Source organism: Vipera berus (genome assembly GCF_964194415.1).
Source record: "Vipera berus genome assembly, chromosome: 3".
Classification (NCBI taxonomy): Eukaryota; Metazoa; Chordata; class Lepidosauria; order Squamata; family Viperidae; genus Vipera; species Vipera berus.
The window spans coordinates 208668151-208693866 of NC_138204.1; the positions used below are offsets into that span (position 1 = coordinate 208668151).

The 25716-nt window shown below is 47.4% G+C and overlaps 1 protein-coding gene across 1 annotated transcript in view; it reads right to left on the reverse strand.

Annotated features, from left to right (window-relative positions):
* Positions 1–716: 716 nt before the first annotated feature.
* ZFAT (zinc finger and AT-hook domain containing) overlaps positions 717–25716 on the reverse strand; it is a 144507-nt gene continuing 119507 nt past the window's right edge. The window contains exons 16-17 of the mRNA XM_081323523.1: positions 2960–3211; positions 717–1922 (exon numbers count right to left, since the gene is read on the reverse strand). Of these exons, the coding sequence (XP_081179649.1) occupies positions 2978–3211 (234 nt within the window). The 3' untranslated portion in view covers positions 717–1922; positions 2960–2977. The remainder of the gene's footprint in view (positions 1923–2959; positions 3212–25716) is intronic.

The following is a 25716-nucleotide window of genomic DNA, read 5'->3' on the forward strand; positions in this document are numbered from 1 at the left end:
CTCCCTCAGAATTAAAAAAATAATAATAATCAATCCCTGGTTTTAACCATGACCTGTTGGCATTGTTCCTCAGATGTTGCAAGGGCAAGCTCTTCATATGACTGGGTGCCAAGCATAACGTATCTTCTCTCGTCTCCCCTAAGCAAATTGAGAAGCAACATTCCCTCTTAGATCAGGGATGTCCAACCTTGGCAACTTTTAAGACCTGTGGACTTCAACTCCCAGAATTCCCCAGCCAGCTATGCTTAAAGTTGCCAAGGTTGGACATCCCTGCCTTGGAAAGTCCTGCTAGAATTACTGGCCTGGTGGAAACAATATTGCTCAAAATCATATCTCCTTTTCTTTATGGACAGCAGAATGGGAACCACTTCTTGGAACTATGGACAAGATACTTAACGCAATTTTGCCTTGAGCCTCTTAGCATCCCTTTACCCCACTCTTCAAGGCGGCCTAGTAAAGGTTAGGCTTTCTGTAGACCAGCCCTAGGGACGCGGTGGCTCAGTGGGTTAGGACGCTGAGCTTGTCGATCAGAAGGTCGGCAGTTTGGCGGGTCGAATCCCGAGTGCCGCGTAGCAGAGTGAGCGCCTGTTACTCGTCCCAGCTTCTGCCAACCTAGCAGTTTGAAAGCACGTAAAAAATGCAAGTAGAAAAATAGGGACCACTACGGTGGGAAGGTAACAGCGTTCCGTGCGCCTTTGGCATCTAGTCATGCCGGCCACATGACTACGGAGACGTCCTCGGACAAGCACTGGCTTTTCGGCTTTAAAACGGAGATGAGCACCGGCCCCTAGAGTCGGAAACGACTAGCACGCATGTGCGGGGGGAACCTTTACCTTTACCTTTAGACCAGCCCTGGTGGACTCTTGTCAGGATGTGACTATAAACTCCCCTGAGGTGCCCTCAGGACAGCCAACGCATTTCATGGCAAATTTGTTTAGTTTTATAAAGACAGATTAACCACAATGGATGTGAGCTCTGGCTACTGAGCTGGGTTTTTCCTGGAAAAAAAATGTTCAAACATTTGTCAGACAGAGAAAACAGGACCCCAAACTCCACTTTATCACTCTGTTTTTCACAGCTTCCTTGATGTGAAATGACTTCTCTATGGCTCCAAATTGCATTCATTATGTATTATGAGGAACATAACCCAACAGTATGAAACATCAATCAGAAATACAGTGGCCAAGTTCAGAGAAAACACTGTGGTAATCTTGCAAAGGGGAACGGGGAGGAAAATCAGAATAAAACTTCAGGGATGGTCAGCCTTTCCAAATTACCTTCAATTTATGCCCCCCCCCCAAAAAAAAAAACAACGTGGTAATAATAAAAACCCTTCCTTTGTAACAGGAACCAGACTTCTGAGAAAGGTACGGTATGGCAGTTTTGCATCCTTGAGGAAACGGAAGGAGGTGAAATTAAAAGATGAATGATCTAAAAGGGAAACCAGTTCCTTCAGATAACATTTTTGAGTCTTTGAAAACTCAATCCCGTTCTGGGTTGTTTTTTTTTCTTCAAAACTCACAAAGCAAAGCTCCTTTAGGAGATTAAAAGGGAGACTTTTTTCTCGTAGCTAGTTGGGAGCCAAAGGCAAGGAAGAAATAAGCTATGGAGCTTTTTATCCTTAGAAGCAGCTTCACTGCCTGGGACTTCTGTTTTGCCTGATTGTCCTTTTTCTTTTTTCTTTTTCCCCTTCTCAAGAAGCTTTTCAAACTGTGATTAAAAGAGTCTTTTAAACTCTACCGTTTTCTTAAAGTGCATACAACACACCCGGATAGTTTTATCGAGCCCTGTGGCATTTTGCCAATGATCCTCCTGGCTTTTTGGCTGCCGTCTCCTCACACAGATGTTGTTCAGGATGTTTATTTGATCCCTGAAGGATGTATCCGCATCGGTGTAATAAGAGGTTGCGGTCTCTTGAGTTCCTTAGGAGAAAGGGAAAGGGGATTTGTGAAAAAAAAGGCATTTCCCCCCCCCCCCAAAAAAAAAAAGAAATGGATTATGGCTCAGTATGTGTCAAAACATCTCCAGCAAAAAGCCATTAGAGGAGGTCCTCGACTTATAACCATTTGTTTAGTGACTGTTGGAAGTTACAGTGGCACTGAAAAAAGTGACTTACAGCCAGTCCTCACGCTTATGACCGTGGCAGCATTTCTATGGACACATGTTCAAAATTCAGGCGCTTGGCATCCAGCATGTATTTGCAATGGTTGCCCTGTCCTGGGATCATTTGATCTCCTTCTGCAACATTCCCAGCTGGTTTCCAACCAGCAGTCAAGGGGAGAAGCTGGATTTGCTTAATGGCCATGTGATTCACTTCCAGCTACAGGGATTCGCTTAACAACCATGACAGAAGAGGTCATATAATCGGGCAGACCTCACTTGACAATCACCATGCTTAGCAATGGAAATTCTAGTCTTCATTGAGGTCGTAAGTCGAGGACTACCTGGAGTCTAATCAACTGCCACCCTCACATCTCCCAGTAGTGAAACACACAATGGATTAATAGCTACATGAAGCACCTTTTATGCTTGCTGTCAAATATACAATGGCAAACTATTTAGCAGTGTCAGGAGGTGTCTAAAGGTTGAACCATGACAACTGAATCAAAGTTTGTAAACCTGAGACGTTTCGTTGCTCATCCAAGCAACTTCATCAGTCAGAGCAAAATTAGTTAGGGAAAGAATAGCTATAGCAATAGCACTTAGACTTATATACCGCTTCACACTGCTTGACAGCCCTCTCTAAGCAGTTTACAGAGTCAGCATTTTGCCCCCAACAATCTGGGTCCTCATTTTACTGACCTCGGAGGGATGGAAGGCTGAGTCAACCTGAATCAGAGAGTCGTTGGAATGTACCAACTCTTGCCACACCGACGTCAGGGGTTTCTCCCAAAAATGGCTTGCAATATGTCAGTGAAGACTCAACATCCAGTGCCAGGAGGCTTACCTGCCTACTTACCTGCCCGGAGGACTTGATTTAGATGTCCTGTCCAGATTGCTCCAGCTCTTCCATTGGCTGCATAGCTTCTTGCACATAAACAATCAGTTCTGAGGCTTCTCCGCCCTGAGTATAAACAGTCACTGTCCCAATGCCTTCCACATCATCTGAGGAGACCACCAAATGATGCTGCTCGGCCAACTCCATCGAAGCTGGTTGCAAAGTTTCCTGAATCATCACGGTGTGATTAGCTGTCTCTTCCTCTTCGGTCACCTGTCAGAACAACGGGAAAGTTACAAAAAGCTTGCACAAGGGAGTTACAGTGAAGAGGAGCAAAACTTGCAAGACCAAAGGCCTAGATCCCATAACATGTCAATTGCTGGCTCCAGACTTCATGTAGTGTCAACTTCAAGGAAACGATAGAACAGAATTGCCTGCTTGACTATGGTGGGTGGTTAAGTCAAGCATTGGTGGAGCAGTGGGCTAATGCCTCCTTAAGTAACACCAGCTGCCTGCAATTAGTGCAGGTTCGCATCCCACCAGGCTCAAGGTTGACTCAGCCTTCCATCCTTCCGAGGTAGGTAAAATGAGGACCCAGATTGTTGGGGGCAATAAGCTGACTTTGTAATAATGCCGCTTGGGGTGTGTGTGAAAGCCCTAATAAGCAGGCATATACATAGAATGAAGGCTACTGCTAAGCTTGTAAGCTGCCCTGAGTCTTCGGAGAAGGGTGGGATATAAATGGAATTAAAATAAAAATAAATAAATAAATGTACTGGAATGGCCACATATGGGCAAATCCATCACAAGAAGATGTTTGCTGGGTTTCCAGCTGGTCATCATTACATGGCAATTGAGCTGAGATGGCTTAGTGTGTTCTAGATCAGACACGTCAAACTCGTGACGTCACGCAACGTATTGGAGCTTTTTCGCCATTGCTGGCATTGGGGGGGGCGTGGTTTCCCAATGACACGTCCAGCCCACGGGCTGGCAGTTTGACACCCTGTTCTAGATGGTTTCTCTTTACGGTGGAAAACGAACCAGGAAAAACCAACGAGAAATAAATTCTTAAAGGTTCTACAACTGGCTATTGAAGTGGAGAGCTCTGCAGACTTCATACAATAATAGAAGAGTTCTATATTTTTTTATATATATACATTTCTCTCTCTCTGGACCAGAAGCCACTGGTTTAAGCCATTGTAGTCCTTGACTCACAGCCATTTGTTTAGTGACTGTTCAAAGTTACAACAGTGCTGGAAAAAAGTGACATGACCAGTTTTCACACTTTACGACCACTGCAGCATCCCCATGGTTATGTGATCAAAATTCAGGCTCATCTTTCCCAGCCGGCTTCCAACAAGCAGAATCAATAGGGGTAGCCAGATTTGCTTGATGACCCTATGTTTTGCTTAACAACCGCAGGGATTCACTTAACAGCTGTTGCAAAAAAGGGTCGTAAACAGGGGCAAAACTCACTTAACAACCGGCTTGCTTAGCAACAAAAAATTTGGCATCAGCTGTGGTCATATGTCAAGGACTACCTGTATTCCACACCAAGCACAAAGAAATGTATCAATGTCGACCAGAATTTAGGCTAGACTGTATGTAAGCATCTTACGCTTTTCTACAAGAATTATTTACTTATTCATTAAATTTATGTGCTGCCCATCTCACTGAAGGTGGCTCTAGGTCAGGAGTAGGCAACCTTGGCTCTTTTATGACTCGTGGACTTCAACTCCCAGAATTCCTGAGCCAGCCATGCTGAGGGGAAAGGGAGAGGTTTCCAAGCTGAGACATGCTGGCTCAGGAATTCTGGGAGTTGAAGTCCACGAGTCATAAAAGAGCCAAGGTTGACTACCCCTGGAAGAGGGTATAGAGCAGAGGTCTTCAAACTTGGTCCTTTTATGACTCGTGGACTTCAACTCCCAGAATTCCTGAGCCAGCCATGCTGAGGGGAAAGGGAGAGGTTTCCAAGCTGAGCCATGCTGGCTCAGGAATTCTGGGAGTTGAAGTCCACGAGTCATAAAAGAGCCAAGGTTGACTACCCCTGGAAGAGGGTATAGAGCAGAGGTCTTCAAACGTGGTCCTTTTATGACTCGTGGACTTCAACTCCCAGAATTCCTGAGCCAGCCATGCTGAGGGGAAAGGGAGAGGTTTCCAAGCTGAGCCATGCTGGCTGGATCAGGAATTCTGGGAGTTGAAGTCATAAAAGAGCCAAGGTTGCCTACCCCTGGCCTAGGTGGCTTACAATCAATCAGTTAAAAATGGCAATATAAAACAGTTTGGTTTGGGACAAGGCCAAAAAAGCAGGTGTGGAGCTCACTTCTCGGAACATGATATTCCAGAGGGTGGGAACCACGGCACAAAAGACTCTTCTCCTGGATCTCACCTGCCAGGATCCCTTGACCTACGGGATCCACAGCAGGTCCCTTCTGCCATGCCAGGAGGGGCTAATCCCATTGGGTGTGGTAGCCTGGATCTATGCCACAAAGTGATAACCCACACCTTGAATTGGACCTGGAACCAAACTGCCAAACAGTGCAGGTCGCGGAATAGGCGTAACGTGGTCTATCCGAGGGCCTCAGAATATGTCAGTGCAGCTGCATTCTGTGTCAGCTCCGAATACTCTTCAAAGTAAGCCCCATGTAGAGCACATTGCAATAGTCCCAAGTATGAGAGGACCAGGCCTTGAGAGACTGAACACAGGGATGCTCCAGGAAAGGGCACAACTAGTGCACGAGATATCGAAGAAAACAAACTTCTATTCCCTTACTGGAAGACATGATTTTAATACTAAAGGCAACCCTACATTTTCATGGCCCTAGATCAAAGAGGAAAAACAATAGGTCCCTAATTTCCAGTACACCAATTTCTAGAGGGACATCTCCCTCTCCCCAAATCTTCTCCTTTTGCTCTATCACCTATGATTCTGTTGCGCTTCCGAGGTTTTCTTTACGTAAGAGGTCTTCCTCCATTATATCCCCCCCAAAAAAACCACACACACACAAGAGAATAAGACTTTTGTATTCTCTGTCGCATGTACAATCAGTAACCAAAGCACCAGATACTACCATGCAAGTCAGAAATGTTCAGCCACTTTATGCTGCGAATTTTCTTTCCACACAGATGTGTAATTCCCATAATAGTTAATCTTGAAGAAACAACTGGCCGGAAACTGCAACTATAAACCACGTAAATTAAACATGCGGTAGACTAAGAATGAAAATATGGGATGGCCCAAGGCTTCCTTCTATCTCGGACATGAGCACCAAATCGAGCAAAGAATGGAAGAGGACAATTGTGCACTTATTTTATTTCAGAACACAAACACAATCATTTTGTGCCCAAAAGGCCTTTATACGATATGCTTATATTCAGCACCATTTTAGGCGAACATGCCATAGTAAGATGTATCATAAAATTGATTTAAGCTGACTTCTTTGAGGCACCAGAAAATACATGGCTAGATTCGGATTAATTTATCATGAAAGAGCGGGAGAAACATCCAAGTATCACACTCCACAAAGTGCGACCTAGCACGTCACAGGGACAGACACTGACAGACGAGCTGCATAGAGAAGGGATTCTACTTCTGATAGACATTCCTGTTCTTTACGTCAATACAGTTTGGGATGTCCTGTTTCTCAAATGAAAGATCACGAAGTGGAATCAGGATTAAAAAAGGCACATGTTAGCCTTGATAAATATTCACATATTGATATAGAAATTATCAACATGATAGCAGCTTCTTTTGTGTCAGGCGCAAACAATCGGGAGCATCTGTTGAGTTCAAAGCACAGAAGGGTTTATTATTGCTACCTATTGTTATGACCCAGATTGTCTAGGCCAGGGGTAGGCAACCTTGGCTCTTTTATGACTTCAACTCCCAGAATTCCTGAGCCAGCCACAGAGGGGAAAGGGAGAGTTTCCAAGCTGAGCCATGGTGGCTCAGGAATTCTGGGAGTTGAAGTCCATGAGTCATAAAAGAGCCGAGGTTGCCTACCCCTGTGCTAGATTGAAGGGAAGGTCTATCTAATAACGTTTTCTCCTCTTTATAACAGACCTTCAGGCTTCTTCTGAAATTGGTATTTCGAAACTTGGTAATTTCTCTGCCAAGGTTAGTGGCTGTTATCTATCTTACGTCTTGCCCAACTCAAAATCCAGAGAACTAAAGTCCAGTATCTCCGGACAGATCCAGTTGGACAAGATTTTATTTCACTGTTGTGATTCAGGGTCAGCCTGTGGGTTCGGCAGTTGGGTCGGATGACTCAGATGAGGGGGAGGAGGGGGGTGTTGAAGAACTTGCTGATGATGGCTTTGAGGCTCTGCAGAGCCCCCAGCCAGGCCCCTCCTACCTGGTGGAGACCCAGACCCAGCTGTGTGAGCCTGACAGTGTGGATGAAGATGACCCACAGCTGGCCCTGTTCAAGGACGCCCGACGCAGGAGGCAGTCAAGTAGGAGCAAGCAGAGGAAGGCTGTGGGACTTCTCGGAAGGAGGCAAAGAGAGGCCACGCCCTGAACTCTTTATAAAGGGAATGTTTGGGGGAGGGCTGGTTTGCTGAAAGCAACCGCTCCGATAGAGTTTCAAAGCTCCGGTATCTTGTTTCATGTTTTGTTTGTTTTTGTAATAAATTTGGCAGACGTATTCCAGCCTTTTGCCGTCTGTAAAGGGGTTGCCTTTTCTGCAAGGCCGGTAGCAGGCTGGTACAGAACAGTTTGCTTTCAGCCTCCCACCCCTTACTAATATTATGGAGCAGCTACGTGCTGAGAATGCCCAGCTCACCCAGCAACTCACTTTGCTGGCAGCTCAGGTGGCTCAACTGCAAGCTCAGGTTCATGCTGCACCCCCACCATCACCCCCACCCAGGAGGAAATGTCAAGTTGCAATGCCGGATAAATTTACAGGCACTCCAGAACTGTTTCCTGCTTTCCTGGGACAATGCCAGCTCTTTATCAGCGTGAGAGCAGCTGATTTCCCCACTGACCGGGATAAGGTGGGGTTTGTGTTGAGCCTTCTTTCGGGTGATGCAGCTCGTTGGGGCACGCCTCTGCTGGCTCAACCTAGCCCATTGTTGGACAACTTTGTGGGGTTTTGTGATCATATGCGTCTGATGTATGAGGACCCTATTAAGACGCAGACTGCTACTCGACGTCTGAAAGCTCTGAGGCAGGGTCAACGCCCCCTACAGGGCTATATCAGCGATTTCTGGCTGCTTAGCCAGGATTCCGCCTGGAATCAGGCTGCGCTCGTGGATGCCTTCCAGGATGGATTGTCGGAGGAGATGTTGGATGAGCTGGCCCGTGTGGATATTCCCTCAGACCTGAATGGGCTGAACCATCTCTGCCTGCGGATCGATGCTCGGTTGCAGCAGCGAAGGAGTCGCCGTGCCACCCCACAGACCCCTGCCGCCCCTGTTGTGCGTGAGCCCCCAGTTCAAAGGGAGGAGCCAATGTAGCTGGGTGCCGCCAGGTCTCGTCTATCGGTGACTGAAATGAACAGACGACGATCGGGGGGTTGTGTTTTTACTGTGGGGACCCTGGACATTTGGCTGCTTTTTGCCCAAAGAAGCGACAGCGGGCATCAGTGATCGAGTCTGCCCCGAGAAAGTCCCCTACTTTTCTGTCGGGAAACGCCCTGAGCCCGATCTAGACGGTGTGATAGATCAGGCATCCCACAACACCGAGTGACGTCTTTCCGATGCTGCCTGTGGACCTCCACGGCATCTGATATTGGAGGCACGTCTGATCCTTCCTGGCAAGCCAGAGGGGATTCCAGTCCATGCCTTAATTGACTCTGGGGCCACCACAAATTTTATGGACTCAGCATTTGTGGCCAAATGGGCTGTTCCCCAGTGCCCGGTGGATCCGCCCATGTTAGTGGAGACTATCGATGGTCGAGTGCTCCTGTCTGGGCCTATTACGGCCGCCACACAACCATTATGTATGGCCATCAGTTCCCATGTGGAGGCCATCCAGTTCTATATCACCTCAGACCTGCATTTCCCCGTGGTCTTGGGACTGGCGTGGCTCCGGGCGCATGACCCACAGATTTATTGGTCACAGAACTTGGTCACCTTCCCAAGCTTGCAGTGCGTGGACCACTCCCGCCATATTTGTGCTGGCCAGGTGGAGGGTTTCCCAGGGGTTTCCTTGCCTCCCGAACTGTCCGACTTTGCTGATGTGTTCAGCGAGACAGAGGCGGATCAATTACCCCCGCACAGGCCCTATGACTGCCCCATTGATTTAGTCCCTGATGCGCCTCTCCCAGTGGGGCGTTTGTACTCCATGTCGGACCCCGAGTTGGCTGCATTGCGGGACTTTCTGGAGAAGAATTTGGCTCACGGTTTCATCCGGCCCTCGTCCTCGATAGTGTCTGCACCCGTGCTCTTCGTCAAAAAGAAGTCGGGCGAATTACGGCTTTGCTGCGATTACAGAAAACTCAACGCCATCACAGTGCGCAACCATTACCCGCTGCCCCTCATCCCCAAACTCTTGGACCGACTCCGGGAGGCTAAGATCTTCACGAAACTGGACCTGCGTGGAGCTTACAACCTCGTCAGGGTTCGGCCGGGTGATGAGTGGAAGACGGCGTTTGGTACTCGCTATGGACATTTTGAGTACACGGTGATGCCGTTTGGCCTGATCAACGCCCCCGCTGTGTTTCAGCATTTCATGAATGACATTTTCCAGGATTTGTTGGATCAGTTCGTCGTGATCTACTTGGACGACATCCTGATCTACTCCCCGTCGCGTGAGGTGCACCATCAGCATCTCCATCAGGTCCTGCAGCGACTCCGAGAACATCGGCTGTTTGCCAAGTTGGAGAAGTGCCAGTTCTACCGGGTGACCATCGATTTCCTGGGTCACCGCATTTCTCCTGAGGGCATCGCCATGGAGCCGAGTAAGGTTGAGTCTTTGCAGAGTTGGCAACCCCCGCGTCGTGTGAAGGATGTTCAGCGACTTCTTGGATTTGCCAACTATTACCGAACTTTCATCCCTGGGTTTGCTGCCTTGACAGCCCCCCTCACCCGGCTCCTGCAGAAGAAGACTCGGTTCCAGTGGAACGCACCAGAACAACAGGCTTTCCAGACTTTGAAGGAAGCCTTCATGAAGGAGCCCATCTTGAAGCATCCTGACCCGCAACGGCCGTTTGTCGTGGAGGCGGACGCCTCCGACATTGCCATTGGGGCGGTGTTACTCCAGGCAACGACGCCCAGCGGTACCCTCTTTCCTTGCGCGTATATTCACAAAAACTGAACCCTTCGGAGCGCAATTATACAATCTGGGAGAAGGAGCTGCTGGCCATCAAAGCGGCGTTCGAGGCCTGGAGGCATCATCTGGAGGGAGCGCGGCATCAAATCGAGGTCCGGACGGACCATAAGAATCTGGAAAGCCTGCAGACCGCTCGGAATTTGAACCAACGCCAGATCCGGTGGTCTCTTTTCTTTGCGAGGTTTGACTTCCGGGTTCGGTACATACCTAGCGGGCACAATCAAAGAGCGGATGCTCTGTCCAGGAAGCCCGAATATTCCCGAGTGGAAGACAAGCTTCTGCCCAGGACAGTGATCCCCGTCAAGTCTTTTGCTGCGGTACGGGAGCCGGTTGATATACGGGCTCGGATCCGGGAGGCACAGCAGCAGGAGGTGTGGGTGGCTCAGCGGAAGGAGGAGGTGGGGCCAGATTCTCCTTGGACGGTCACGGATGGACTCTTGTATTATCGTGACCGGCTCTATGTTCCGGGAGGGCCACTCAGGGGACTCATCCTCAGCCAGTGTCACGATAACCCGGCAGCGGGGCATTTTGGCCTGTTCAAGACCCTGAACCTGGTCTCCCGTACCTTCTGGTGGCCCCGAGTCCGACACAACGTCCAGTCCTATGTCACCTCCTGCATCCCATGCAGGCAGGCCAAGTCAGCGACAGGGGCCCCGCCTGGATTACTGCAGCCCTTGCCAACACCCAAAAGACCCTGGGGGGCTGTGTCCATGGACTTTCTGATGGATTTACCCCCATCCTCTGGTTTTATGACAGTGTATGTGGTGGTGGACATGCTGACCAAGATGGCGCACTTCATCCCCTGTCGCGGCTTACCGTCAGCCCGCGCCACTAGTCATATGTTCATTCAGCAGGTGTTTCGGCTGCACGGCCTCCCTGATAGAGTCATCTCTGATAGGGGGGCCCAGTTTACAGCCCGCTTCTGGCAGGAGTTGATGCATGCGTTGGATATCAAGATTTGCCTCTCGTCCGCACATCATCCTCAAACTGACGGGGGAACCGAGAAGGTCATCGGTATCCTGGAACAATATCTGCGCTGCTACGTCAATCTGCAGCAAAACAATTGGGTGGACTATCTGGCCATAGCTGAGTTTGCATTTAACAATTCGCAGCACACCTCCACACAGATGACACCGTTCTTGGCCAATGTGGGTTATCACCCCCGGATTTTCCCCCTTTCTCCCGTGGACTCACCGGAGCCGGCAGCGAACGACTTCATGGCAGAGTTACAGGCGATCCATCGATTGGTGCGACGTCAGTTAGAGAAGGCCAAGGCCGATTACAAAAGGTTTGCTGATCGGTCAAGACGGGATACGCCTCCACTATCGGTGGGGGATCGGGTCTGGTTGTCCACCAGGAACCTACCGTCAACACGGCCGGTGAGAAAGTTAGATCACCGATATTTAGGACCGTTCCCAGTCGAGGCTGTCATCAATCCGGTCGCCTATTGCTTAACTCTGCCACGTTCCCTGCGCGTGCACCCAGTCTTTCATCGGTCTCTGTTGGTCCCCGAGCAACCGGCTTGTCCACTCCGCCGAGCGGAACCTCCCCCATCAGGACCTCGTGATGGAGGCAGCACCCCCGAGTATGAGGTCGCCAGCATCAGGGATTCCCGTTGGCTGAAAGGTCGTTTCCAGTACCTGATTGAATGGAAAGGTTACAGACCAGAGGACTTCACCTGGGAAGACGCGACCGCAGTTCATGCCCCTGCGTTGGTGACTGCTTTTCATGAACAATTCCCATCCCGACCGCATCCGGATCGGCAGCCCCGGGGGAAGGGCCCTGCGGTGCGGGATAGTGTTGTGATTCAGGGTCAGCCTGTGGGTTCGGCAGTTGGGTCGGATGACTCAGATGAGGGGGAGGAGGGGGGTGTTGAAGAACTTGCTGATGATGGCTTTGAGGCTCCGCAGAGCCCCCAGCCAGGCCCCTCCTACCTGGTGGAGACCCAGACCCAGCTGTGTGAGCCTGACAGTGTGGATGAAGATGACCCACAGCTGGCCCTGTTCAAGGACGCCCGACGCAGGAGGCAGTCAAGTAGGAGCAAGCAGAGGAAGGCTGTGGGACTTCTCGGAAGGAGGCAAAGAGAGGCCACGCCCTGAACTCTTTATAAAGGGAATGTTTGGGGGAGGGCTGGTTTGCTGAAAGCAACCGCTCCGATAGAGTTTCAAAGCTCCGGTATCTTGTTTCATGTTTTGTTTGTTTTTGTAATAAATTTGGCAGACGTATTCCAGCCTTTTGCCGTCTGTAAAGGGGTTGCCTTTTCTGCAAGGCCGGTAGCAGGCTGGTACAGAACATTCACGTCTATTTCTCCTAAAGAGCTAACGCAACTCTTAAAAGCCAGTAATAATAATAATTTAAAAAAACCACCAGAATTAAAATGTACATCTCAAGAAAGTCGGTTCTTCTTTCCATTACATCAACAGAGAGCCACTCTAAAGCTGAAGCCGAACATATTTTTTTAGTCCAGGATTTTAAGTCTGGAGTTGAATCCCCCCCGCCCCCCTTAAAATGGCAAAATTGTCACCTACAAGCCAAACTCTGTTAAGTGCAAAAAAATTCTTCACAAATTGGGGGTATGGTATTCAGCATCAAACCCACTTCTTTAAACCTTATTTCTCTTCTCATAGAACGTAGAAAAAGAGTTGGAAGGGACCTTGGAGGTCTTCTAGTCCACCCCCTGTTTGAGCAGGAGACTCTATACGTTTTCAGATAAATAACTATGCAGTTTCTTTTGGAAAGTCTCCAGTGATGGAGCACTCACAACTTCTGAATGCAAACTATTCCATTGGTTGACTGCTCTCACCATTAGGAAATTTCTCCTTAGTTCTAGGTTGCTTCTCTCCTTGGTTAGTTTCCATCCGTTGTTTCTTGTCTTGTCCATCAAATATTGGACCACTGCTATCATGACTTCCCTAGTCCTTCTTTTCATTAGACTAGACCAGGAGTAGGCAACCTTGGCTCTTTTATGACTTGTGGACTTCAACTCCCAGAATTCCTGAGCCAGCATGGCTCAGCTTGGAATCCTCTCCCTTTTCCCTCAGCGTGGCTGGCTCAGGAATTCTGGGAGTTGAAGTCCACAAGTCATAAAGCAGGCTAGGCCTAGGCCAGGGGTAGGCAACCTTGGGTCTTTTATGACTCGTGGACTTCAACTCCCAGAATTCCTGAGCCACCATGGCTCAGCTTGGAAACCTCTCCCTTTCCCCTCAGCATGGCTGGCTGAGGAATTCTGGGATTTGAAGTCCATGAGTCATAAAAGAGTCAAGGCGGCCTACATATCCAGTTCCTGTAACCGTTCTTCGTATGTTTTAGCCTCCCACTCATTTAGCCTCCCAATCATTCTTGTGCTCTTCTCTGAACTCTTTCTAGAATCTCAACATCTTTTTGTACTGTAGCGACCAGAAATGGATGCAGCATTTCAAGTGTGGTCTTACTAAGGATTTGTAAAGTGGGGCTAGAACTTCATGTGATTTTGATTTTATCACTCTATTAATGAAGCCTAGGACTGCATTGGCTTCTTTTGCAATAGCCTGCTATGTTAATGTTGGTTAGTTTGTAGTAACAATATCCCTTGCTTCATTTCTGATTGTTGTTCTCCTGACCTCTATAGGAATGACCCATAGGGCATCTGGGTGAAAGGTTGTGACTGAGAATAGGGTAGCTTACAACCACAATGGAGTATTTTACCAGAGATTGAGGCTGGCTATATTCACCCACAAGGATTTTGATTTTATCCCTCTCAAAATTCAAAATAGAATTCTCAAAATTCTATTAATAATAATGTGGATATTAAACCAAAATGTGACAACCACAGAGCAGAACCAAATTATGTATGTCAACATCCCTTCAAATACATTTTACTTGGAACAAGAAAATATTGACACTCAATCCTTCTTCAACATCCCCTGATTTACATAGTAAACATAATGAAAAAGAATCTTTTTCAGATGACACCGTTCATCTGAAGATCATAAAAGATGCATTTAACATTTTTTTTAAAGGAAAGAGTGTTGATTTCTTAAAACATGGCAATCCAATTCTTCCTTCCAAACCCCTTGCAAAATTAACAATATCTATCTTAGTAATTTTCAACCGTCTACAGAAATCAGTCAAAGATTTAAACTCGTCTAAGACGCTATTCAGTAAAAGAAATTTGGGAGCTTCAGAAATTGTTAATGTGTCAGGACCAAATTAAGAAGTCAAGAGATGTTAAAACTGAAAATACTGCCATTAGCTGCTTTAGGCCTCTTGTGAATGCGCTTCTCTGTGTTTGTGTGTGTCTATTTCTCCTCTTGTTCTGCATAGTTTTGTACATTATTTTGCAGTATTTGTAGATTCTGGCTGCTGGACATCAAAGCACAAATGGCTTAATGAAAAATATCAATGCAAAACAACACTACCTATGATGTTGGTCCATAAATTAGGCTCAAATATATGTTGGAGTAGTACAATTTTAACAAGCATGTACCATGCAGAAAAGGTGGGGCCGACTTCCAAGGCACGGGGAAGATCCATCCTTTACTCCTCACCCCATAACTTCTTGAGATGTAGAAATTCAAACATTTTCACTCACAAAGTTTGGTTTGGGATAAGCAGATGAAATTCAGACAACGCCTTGCCCAGTATGTCCTATAGATGTGGTTCTATAGAAGACTTTGCAGATAGTAACTGAGAACCAGTTTGGTACAGTGGTTAAGGCACTGAGTTCTAGTCCTGCCTTAGTCATGAAGTCAGTTGGGTGACCTTGGGCCATTCACTCTCTCCCAGCCCTATAATAATAATAAAGTTGGAAGGGACCTTGGAGGTCATCTAGACTAACCCACTGCTCAGGCAGGAAACCTGATACCATTTCAGACAAATGGCTGTCCAGTCTCTTCTTAAAAACTTCTAGTGTTGGAGCATTCACCACTTCTGGAGGCAGGTTGTTCCACTGGTTAATTGTTCTAACTGTCAGAAAATTTCTCCTTAGTTCTAGGTTGCTTCTCTCCTTGATTAGTTTCCATCCGTTGCTTCTTGTCCTGCCCTCAGGTGCTTTGGAGAATAGCTTGACTTCCTCTTTGGGGCAGCCCCTGAGATATTGGAACACTGCTATCATGTCCCCCCTCGTCCTTCTCTTCATTAAACTAGACATACCCAATTCCAGAAACTGTTCTTTATGCATTTTAGCCTTCAGTCCCCCAATCATCTTTGTTGCTCTTCTCTGCCCTCTTTCTAGTCTCAACATCTTTTTTACATCGTGGTGACCAAAACTGGATGCCGTATTCCAAGTGTGGCCTTACCAAGGCATTGAAAAGTGATATTGACCAGAGTCAACACTGACACCCACACATGAGTGATAAACTGGCACTTTTAATTGGGCTGGAAACCTTTTGGTAAACAGTACAGGTAGCCCTTGATTTACAACCATTCAATTATCGACTGTTCAAAGTTACGATGACATTGAAAAAAAAGGGACTCATCACTGTTTTTCACACGACCGTTGCAGCCTCCGCCTGGTCACAATTCGGATGTTTTGATAATTGGCTCACATTTATGACGGTTGCAGTGTCCCTGGGTCACGTGATCACTTTTTCCGACCAGCAAAGTCAAGGGGGAAAGACAGATTCTCTTAGCAACCATGTTACTAACTGAACAACTGCAGGGTTTCACTGAACGACTGTGTCAAGAAGGTAAAATGGGGTGATCCTCACTTAACTACTATCTAGCTTAGCAAAGGACATTTTGGGCTCAACGGTGCTCGTAAGTCGAGGGTTATTTGTAGAGCGACTTTGGAGCTAGTGCTATTCTGCTGTGGTGGGGTCCGCATCACTGGCAATCTGGCCACCGCATCCTGCATCACTGAATTACTTGCCGTCTTCTTTTCTTTTCTTTTTGTGTATGATAAAGGTAAATTTAAAAGGTAAAAAGGTAACTGCATTAATGATTCACCTGTGGAGATGGTTACCAGCATCAAATTCCTGGGTGTGCAGCTAACGAGTAGGCTGGCTTGGTCGCTCAACAGTGAGAAACTGGTGAAGCGGGCACAGCAGCGCCTGCGTTTTCTGCGTCGCATGAGAAAAGCTCATCTTCCTTCCCCTGTCCTGACCACTTTCTACAGGGGGACGATCGAGAGCATCCTGTCATACAGCATCACAGTCTGGTTTAGAAGCATCACTGCTTCAGACAGGAAGGCGGTGCAGAGAGTGGTGAGGATGGCCGAAAAGATCATTGGCAGTTCCCTCCCTCCCATCCAGGACATGGCATGATTGTCTGGGACGCTATGCATCCTCTCCACAAGGTTTTCCTTGTTCCCTTCTGGGCGGAGGGGGCTTCGTGGTATCCGAAGCAGAACATCCAGATTCAGCCATAGTTTCATTCCACACAGCATTAACCTTGTGAACTCTCAGGCTTCCTCATTCCGTTATATATTCAAGATGGACAGTGTTTAATATTTTATTGTTATGTATATGTAGAAGTGTGGGTCTAGACATATGTTGTATGTAGTATGTTCTAGGTGTGTGTCATGTATGTGCTTCACTTTGAGGGCGGGCAACTAAATTTCATTTTTGATCTGTGCTGTTGTGCCCACAGTAAAAAATGACAAGAAAGATTATCTATCTATTTAAATTTAAAAATGGGAAAAATATACTTTAAAATGTGTGAGAATAAACGATCCCCTTCGGTGCTTCCTATTTGCAGTGGAAGTATCTCACTAAAATTTCATCCTTCCTCGATTAGACCAGGCCTGAATTTTCCAAGCTGATTCTCGACATCTCTCTTATATTTTTTTAAAAACCACAGACCGCTTTCTTTATAAAACAGATTCTGTAAGAAGCTGGAACTCTCTTGAGGTCTCTTAGCACCACAATATAAAAAAGATCTTGAGACTCTGCCAAGAGTACAGAAAAGAGCAACAAAGATAATTAGGGGGCTGGAGGCTAAAACATATGAAGAACAGTTGCCAGAATGGGGTATTGTCTAGTTTAATGAAGAGAAGGAATTGGGGAGACATGACAGCATTGTTTCAATATATGAGGGGCTGCCACAAAGAAGAGCCGGGGGGGTGTGTCAATCTATTTTCACAAGCACCAGAGTACAAGACAAGAAACAATGGATGGAAACTAACCAAGGAAAGAAGCAACGTAGAATTAATTTACCAATAAATCAACAATTGCCTTCAGAAATTGTTTGTGCCCCATCACTCGAGGCTTTTAAGAAGAGACTGAGCAGCCATTTGTTTGAAATGGTAGAGGGTGGCTCAGTGGGTTAGGACGCTGAGCTTGTCGATCAGAAGATCGGCAGTTTGGCGGGTCGAATCCCGAGTGCCGTGTAACAGAGTGAGCGCCTGTTACTCGTCCCAGCTTCTGCCAATCTAGCAGTTCGAAAGCACCTAAAAATGCAAGTAGAAAAATAGGGACCACTACGGTGGGAAGGTAACAGCGTTCCGTGAGCCTTTGGCGTCTAGTCATGCCGGCCACATGACCACGGAGACGTCCTCGGACAAGCACTGGCTCTTTGGCTTTGAAACGGAGATAAGCACCGGCCCCTAGAGTTGGAAACGACTAGCACGCATGTGCGGGGGAACCTTTACCTTTACCTATCCTGCTTGTACAGGGGTTTGGAGTTCAAAACCTCCAACGCCCCTTCCGACTTTGTTACTCCTATGTTTTATATTCTATCTTCTCCCTTTTGCATTTTCCTTTCCAATAAGTGGATTTGGCAAGGCTGGAAAAAAACCCAAAACCTTTGTCAGACAGTAACGGGAATTTTAAGGAGTGCAGTTAAGGCAAAGATACAATAAATTGTCCCTGTACTATACTAACAGGATGGGGGTGAAAATTACTTTTTTTTTACATTATGGCATCTCCTGCTGCCAAACGTCCATAATTCTTGATTATGTTACCTATGATTCTGCTGGCAATCATTTATGGATAGCATGAAAAGACTTCAAATTTTATACAGTATAAGAGGATGACTGTTGACATAGGTCTGCGGGCAAAACCTGTATTATTAAGCAACTGTTTGTAAGCAACTCATTCGGAGGCCCTGCTTGTAATAACCAATGCTTTGTTGTTAGCTGCGAAGTCGTGTCCGACCCATCGCGACCCCATGGACAATGTTTCTCCAGGCCTTCCTGTCCTCTACCATCTTCTGGAGTCCATTTAAGCTCACGCCTACTGCTTCAGTGACTCCATCCCTCCAATGCCTTGGTCACTTCTTATTTTGATTAATGTAATGCTCTCTACTTGTGGTGCCCTTGAAGAGCACTTGGAAGTTACAGCTAGGCCAGAATGCAGTTTTTGGTGTTCCTTGTTACACCCATCTAACATCACCGATCTGTCAGCTGCAATAGGTCCACTAGACTTCAAGTACAGTACAAGGTGCTGGCTACCATGACGACCATGGACCTGACCCAGGTAATTCAAGGCCCAACTCATGTGGGGGGTCACACTCTCGACCTGGTGTTCCTGTCTGGACAATGGTTGGATGATTTGGGAGGTGGTTTACCGGTTGCTACTCCCCTGTCATGGTCCGACCAACATCTCCTGCAACTGGTCTTCCGTTATGCCACCCCCTGCTGCTGGGCGGTGGAACCAACTAGATGGTTCTGCCCCAGGCGCCTAATGGACCCTGAATGGTTCCAGATGGCACTTGGGTCTATACCTATCTCCCTCACTCACAGCCCAGCTGATGTCTTGGTGGATGCCTGGGAAAGGGCGGCCACTGAAGCACTCAACTGTGTTGTACCTTCGCGACCTCTGACCCGACGCAGATCCCATTGGGCTCCATGGTTTTCTGTAGAGCTCCGGGAGATGAAACGTCGGAGACGGGGTCTAGAGAGCAGTTGGAGGTCCAGCCATTCCGAATCTGATCGATTGCAGTTAAGAACCTTTATAAGGTCTTATCTTGCTGCGATGAGGATGGCAAGGACTAACTACTTCGCCGCCCTCATCGCATCCACAGATAATCGCCCGGCCGCCTTGTTTAGGGTGACTCGCTCCCTTCTTAACCAGGAGATGAGGGAGGATCCCTTACAGGGACGGGCCGAGGAGTTTAGTCATCATCTGACGGACAAAATTGCTCAGATCCAGGCCGGTTTGGACTCTAACTGGGTGGAGTCTGACGTGGAGGAATCGGACGGTCTTGAGCATGTTATCTGGACTGAGTTCGATCCTGTTTCCCCTGATGATGTGGACAGGATCATGGGGAGGCTGAGCTCCACCACTTGTTTGTTGGATCCGTGCCCCTCCTGGCTGGTTTATGCGGCTCGGGAGGGGACACGAGGCTGGTTCCAGGCAGTAATAACTGCTTCTTTGAAGGAGGGTGTCTTCCCCGCCGCCTTGAAGGAGGCGGTGGTGAGACCACTCCTCAAGAAGCCTGCCCTGGACCCGGCTGTTTTAAATAACTATCGTCCAGTCTCCAACCTTTGCTTTTTGGCGAAGGTTGTTGAGAGCGTGGTGGCACAACAGCTTCCTCTGTTCCTGGAGGAAACTGATTATCTGGACCCGTACCAATCGGGTTTCAGGCCCGGGCACAGCACGGAGACGGCACTGGTCGCGCTGGTGAATGATCTCTGGAGGGCCCGGGACAGGGGTTGCTCCTCTGTCCTAGTCCTATTAGATCTCTCAGCGGCTTTCGATACCATTGACCATGGTATCCTACTGCGACGTCTAAGGGGGCCGGGAGTGGGAGGCACCGTTTTACGGTGGTTCTCCTCCTATCTCCTGGGCCGCTCACAGTCGGTGTTGACGGGAGGGCAGAGATCCACCCCAAGGCCTCTTGCTTGTGGAGTCCCTCAGGGGTCGGTTCTCTCGCCCCTCCTGTTCAACGTCTATATGAAGCCGCTGGGCGAGGTCATTCGTGGTTTCGGGGTGGGGTATCATCAGTACGCTGATGATACCCAACTTTTTTTCTCCACCCCGAACCAACCCAGCGATGCCCTCGACGTGATGTCCCGTTGCCTGGAGGCGGTCCAGGTCTGGATGGGAAGAAACAGGCTTCGTCTCAATCCTGCCAAGACTGAGTGGCTTTGCATACCGGCATCTCGGGCTAACCAAACTATTCCACCTTTAATGATGGGGGGTGAGGTGTTACCCCCCGTTGATAGGGCTCGCAACTTAGGCGTCCTCCTGGACTCACGGCTCAATTTTGAAGATCATATACGAACCGTGACCAGGGGAGCTTTTGCCCAGGTTTGCCTGGTGCGCCAGTTGCGACCCTACCTGGACCGAGATGCCCTACGCACAGTCACTCATGCGCTCGTGACCTCCCGTTTAGACTATTGCAATGCTCTCTACATGGGGCTGCCCTTGAGGACCATTCGGAAACTACAACTGGTGCAGAATGCGGCCGCGCGAGTTGTGATGGGGGTCTCCCGATACTCCCATGTAACACCTATACTCCGTGAGCTGCATTGGCTTCCGGTTGCTCTCCGGGTGAGATTCAAAGTGCTGGTGATGACCTATAAAGCCCTAAATGGCTTGGGTCCGGGATATTTGAGGGAACACCTGCTGCCAACATCAAGTTCCCTTCGTCCTGTGCGCTCGCAGAGGGAGGGTCTTCTCAGGGTGCCGCCGGTAAAAGATTGCCGGCGGATAACACCCAGGGAGAGGGCCTTTTCTGTGGGTGCGCTGGCCCTTTGGAACCAGCTGCCTGTAGAGCTTAAGACTGCCCCTGACCTTCGCTCATTCCGCCGGGACCTGAAGACTTGGCTCTTTGAGCTCTCTGACCCAGGCTGAGAATTTTAACTGGGGTTTTATTTTCAGGGATAATTTAATCTTTTAATTCTCTTTTAACTTTGTATTTTATATTGATGTGATTTTAAAATGCCCTGTAAACCGCCCTGAGTCCTTCGGGAAAGGGTGGTATATAAATCTAATAAAATCTAAAAATCAAATCTACCAACTATAAAGTTCTCCATGGCATAGAGTGAGGATGCTTACGAGACTGCCTTTCTCCTATTGTTTCTGCTTGCCCCGCCAAACATCTTGCAGAGAGGACATGCTCTGGGTCTCTTCTGCCAAATAATGCCATTTTGCTGGACCCTGAAATTCTGCCTTCTCACTGAGTCTTTTTGCTGAAGATAGAATGGAATACAGCTGGAAGGGACCTTGGAGGTCCTCTAGTCCAGCCCCGTGCTTGAGCAGGAGAACCTAAACCGTTTTAGACAAGTGGCTGTCCAGTCTCTTCTTAAAAACCTCCATTGATGGAGCACCCACGATTTCTGGAGACAAGCTATCCCACTGGTTAATTGTCCTCATTGTTAGGAAGTCTCTCTTTAATTCCAGGTTGCTTCTCTCTTTGGTTAGTGTCCAAACATTGTTTCTTGTCCTGCCTTCCGGTGCTTTGGAGAATAGCTTGACACCCTCTGCTTTGTGGCGGCCCCTCAAATACCGGAATACTGCTATTGTGTCACCCGTTTCTTCTTTTCTTTAGACTAGCCAAACCCAAGAGTACATGCTCTGGGCCTCTTCTGACAAATAATGCCATCTTGCTGGACTCTGGAGTTGTGCCTTCTCAACAGCAGCACCTGTCCTATGATGGGACAACATTCCCCCAGAGATTCAGAAATCCCCAATGAGTCTTCTACAAGGCATGGATGACCTGGCTGTTTCTTTAGGCATTTGGGACAAATAAGCTCTGTTACTACTAGTGATGAGTGGAGTCAATGTTTATCCTTGGGCTCTGGAAGATTATCTGTGATACAGGTAGTCCTTGACTTATGTCGAAAATGAAGTCCAAAGTTGAGTCCAAAATTTCTGTTACTCAGCAAGACAATTGTTAAGTCAGTTTTGCCCCATTTTATGAACTTGCTTGCCACAGTTGTTAAGTAAATCACTGCACTTGTTGAGTTAGTGACATGGTTGCTAAGTGAATTTGGCTTCCCCATTCACTTTGCTTGTCAGGATGCTGCAAAATGTGATCAAGTGACCCGAGACACACTGCAAGTGTCACAAATACATGCCACTTGCCAAGTGTCCGAATTTTGATCCTGTGACCAGAGGGGATGCTGCTTCAGTCGTTAAGTGTGAAAAATGGTGGCCATAAGTCACCCTTTTCAGTCCTGTGCGGTAACTTCGAACGGTCACTAAATGTACTCTTGAAACTTGACGACTATCTGAAGTTTGAATCCTGTAAGCATCTTGTGTGATATGGGCTGCTATATAAATCATATATATATATGTAGGAATGAATAATCATTGTGACAGCAAGCTTCTATAGTTAGATCAGAGCTTGCATACAGACGTCTGGGGCGATTATTATTATTATTATTATTATTATTATTATTATTATTATTATTATTATTATTATTATTATTATTATTATTATTATTATTATTATTATTATTATTATTTTATTTGTATACCGCCCTTCTCCCGAAGGACTCAGGGCGGTGAACAGGGCAATACATGTTAAAAGACAAGAATACAAAAATTAAAAGAGATTAAACAAGATGCCCAAAAACTATAACAATAAGTTAAAATAAATAAAAAGCAATAAAACCCAAACCCATCACCCATCAGGCCAGGCCGGCTTGTTCGAACAGGTAGGTCTTTAGATCGCGCCGGAAGGAGCGAAGGTCGGGAGCCGTCCGGAGCTCAACCAGAAGATGGTTCCATAAATCCGGCGCGCCCACACAGAACGCCCTCCCCCTGGGGGCCACCAGTCGACATTCTTTGACCGGTGGCACCCTGAGGAGGCCCTCTCTGTGGGAGCGCACTGGGCGGAGGGATGTTGATGCCGGCCGCAGGTGCTCCCTGAGGTATTCCGGACCCATGCCATGAAGGGCTTTGTAGGTCATTACCAGCACCTTGAATCTCACACGGAAGACAACTGGGAGCCAATGCAGCTCGCAGAGCAGGGGTGTAACATGGGAGTATCGGGAAACTCCCAACACAACTCTCGCGGCTGCATTCTGTACCAGTTGGAGCAGTTGGAGGGAGATTATGACGCTGAGGAGGACACCAACTAATTGATAATCATTGTCATCTGAGGAGCGTTGAGAACACTGAGCTGGAACTACTGTCATATTCAATTGTACCTTATTGAATGGACTTGCTGGCAGAATCCAAGGGCTTGTGGGGGTTTCCTGAGCTGCTGGATTCAATCAGAAGTCTTACTCCCTGTGAATGGTGCTGGCCTTCCAATGGAATGGCAACTCAAAGAGGCAACCAAATAGCCCCTAACTTGAGAAGCACACTTGCAGTGTTAACCCCACTAGACGGACCAGGCCAGGAAATCAATTCCATAAAAAAGACTAATACTATTTTTCTTTGAAGATGTGCTATTATAACAGAATCTCGGAAGTCCAGCTGTGATGGACTATTTCTTACGGTTCAGTGAACAGGAATGTGTCTGTCCGAACTGCTTCTAAATGCTATCTGGCAGTTCTGGATTTAATACGTGGCTCAGTCTTCCTTTTCCTAAGCAACAACTCCTACAGATTTCTACCAAAGTCGTCTTTCTTACTCTTGACTTGTTTACAGCAGCATCTTTATGAAGGCGGGATCACCATAACTTTCACGGGAGCCCGCGTCTTGTACTGACTTGACAAATACTGTTGCTGTGTAGCACTGGAGAAGAGGCTATAAAATGTCCAGACACAGAAGCCTATACTCCCAAGTGGACAAAAAAAATAAAATAAGTTGGAAAAAATACCGAATTTTCCCTGAAATTTCAAAAGGGTAACGCATGACGGGGTGTGCTCCTGTTCCTATCCCAGCTCTTGCCAAACTAGCGGTTGGAAAAGTATGCAAACGCAAGTAGATAAATAGGTACCACTTTGGTGAGAAGATAACAGTGTTCCCACGGAAAGGGTCTTAGGACAATGCTGGCTCCCTTGGCTAGGAAACGAGAGATGAGCACCAGCTCCTAGAATTGGATATGACTGACGAGGGGAAGCCTTTCCTTTTTTTAAAAAAATATTTAATCTACTTGCCCATCAAGGGGACCTCTCTATGAAGTACTGGTAACAGAAAACTGAATGTGGTACTGATACTTTGTGTGTGTCAAAGTCAACTTACAGCAGGCTGGTCTGTTGATGGATGATAATACTAGCAGAATTTGGATGAGCAGCAATGCTAACTTTTAATTTGCTCCTCTACTTGTTCCAAGAACTGGTCATCTGAATCAATAAACTATTTGCACTTATGAACATCCTACTGAGATTCACAAGGTTCCGACCGTGCTAGTCTTTAGGAAGGCCCCACATAGATGATTATTCCCTGAAATACTAGGCCAAGATGTTACCGGGATGATTTACAACCTCTAGTTTAATGAAAAGAAGGACCAGGAGAGACAAGATAGAAGTCTTCCAATATTTGAAGGGCTGCCACAAAGAAGAGGGGGTCAACTTGTTATCCAAAGCGCCTGAGGGCAAGAGAAGAAGCAATGGATGGAAGCTAATCAAGGAGAGAAGCAACCTAGAACTAAGAAGAAATTTCCTGACAGTTAGAACAATTAACCAGTGGAATGACACCCTCCAGAAGTTGTGGGTCCTCCATCACTGGAGGATTTTAAGAAGAGATTGGACAACCATTTCTCTGAAATGGTATAGGGTTTCCTGCCGGAGCAGGGGGCTGGACTAGAAGATCTCCAAGATCCCTTCTGTCTCAGTTATTCTGTTATGTGAATTATTTGCCGTTGGCGTGACAACCTTCAATGACTAATTTGTACTTTAATGCTTTAACCTCCACCAAGTAGGCCAGAGTCACTCAACCATAAAAAAAAGAGAGGGAGGGAGGGAAAGAGGGACGGGCGGAAAGAAGGAAACGAAATACAGTTTGGTATGAACTGCTCATCTAATTAATCAGTCTGAAGCACCGCTGGAGAGGGTTTGCGTGATCTGACTTATCTGCAAATGTCTGCTTTGAAAAGCTATGTATTTACTCTTCTCCAGAAATCTAGTAAGCAAGGAATGGCTCAATATCTAGGACTTCTCTGTTCCAAAGGAGGGGAGCCAAGACTGTTGTGATTCAGGGTCAGCCTGTGGGTTCGGCAGTTGGGTCGGATGACTCAGAGGAGGAGGAGGGGGGTGTTGAAGAGCTTGCTGATGATGGCCTTGAGGCTCCGCAGAGCCCTCAGCCGGGCCCCTCCCACTTGGTCACGACGGAGACCCAGCTGTGTGAGCCTGACAGCGTGGATGAAGATGACCCACAGCTGGCCCTGTTCAAGGACGCCCGACGCAGGAGGCAGTCAATTAGGAGTAAACAGAGGAAGGCAATGGGGCACCTCGGAAGGAGGCAGAGAGAAGCCACGCCCTGAACTCTATAAAAGGGGAATGTGTGGGAGGGCTGGTTTGCTGAAGGCAACCGCTTGATTAGTTCCTGTTTCATAGCTCCTGTTTCATGGTTGGTGTCTTGTCTTGCTCTGTTTTATGTTAATAAATTTGGCAGGCTTTATTTCAGATACTGGAGTACTGCTATCGTGTCACCCCTGTTTCTTCTTTTCTTTAGACTAGCCAAACCCAAGTCCTGCAGCCGTTCTTTGTATGTTTTAATCTCCAGGCCTTTGATCATCTTAGTTGCTC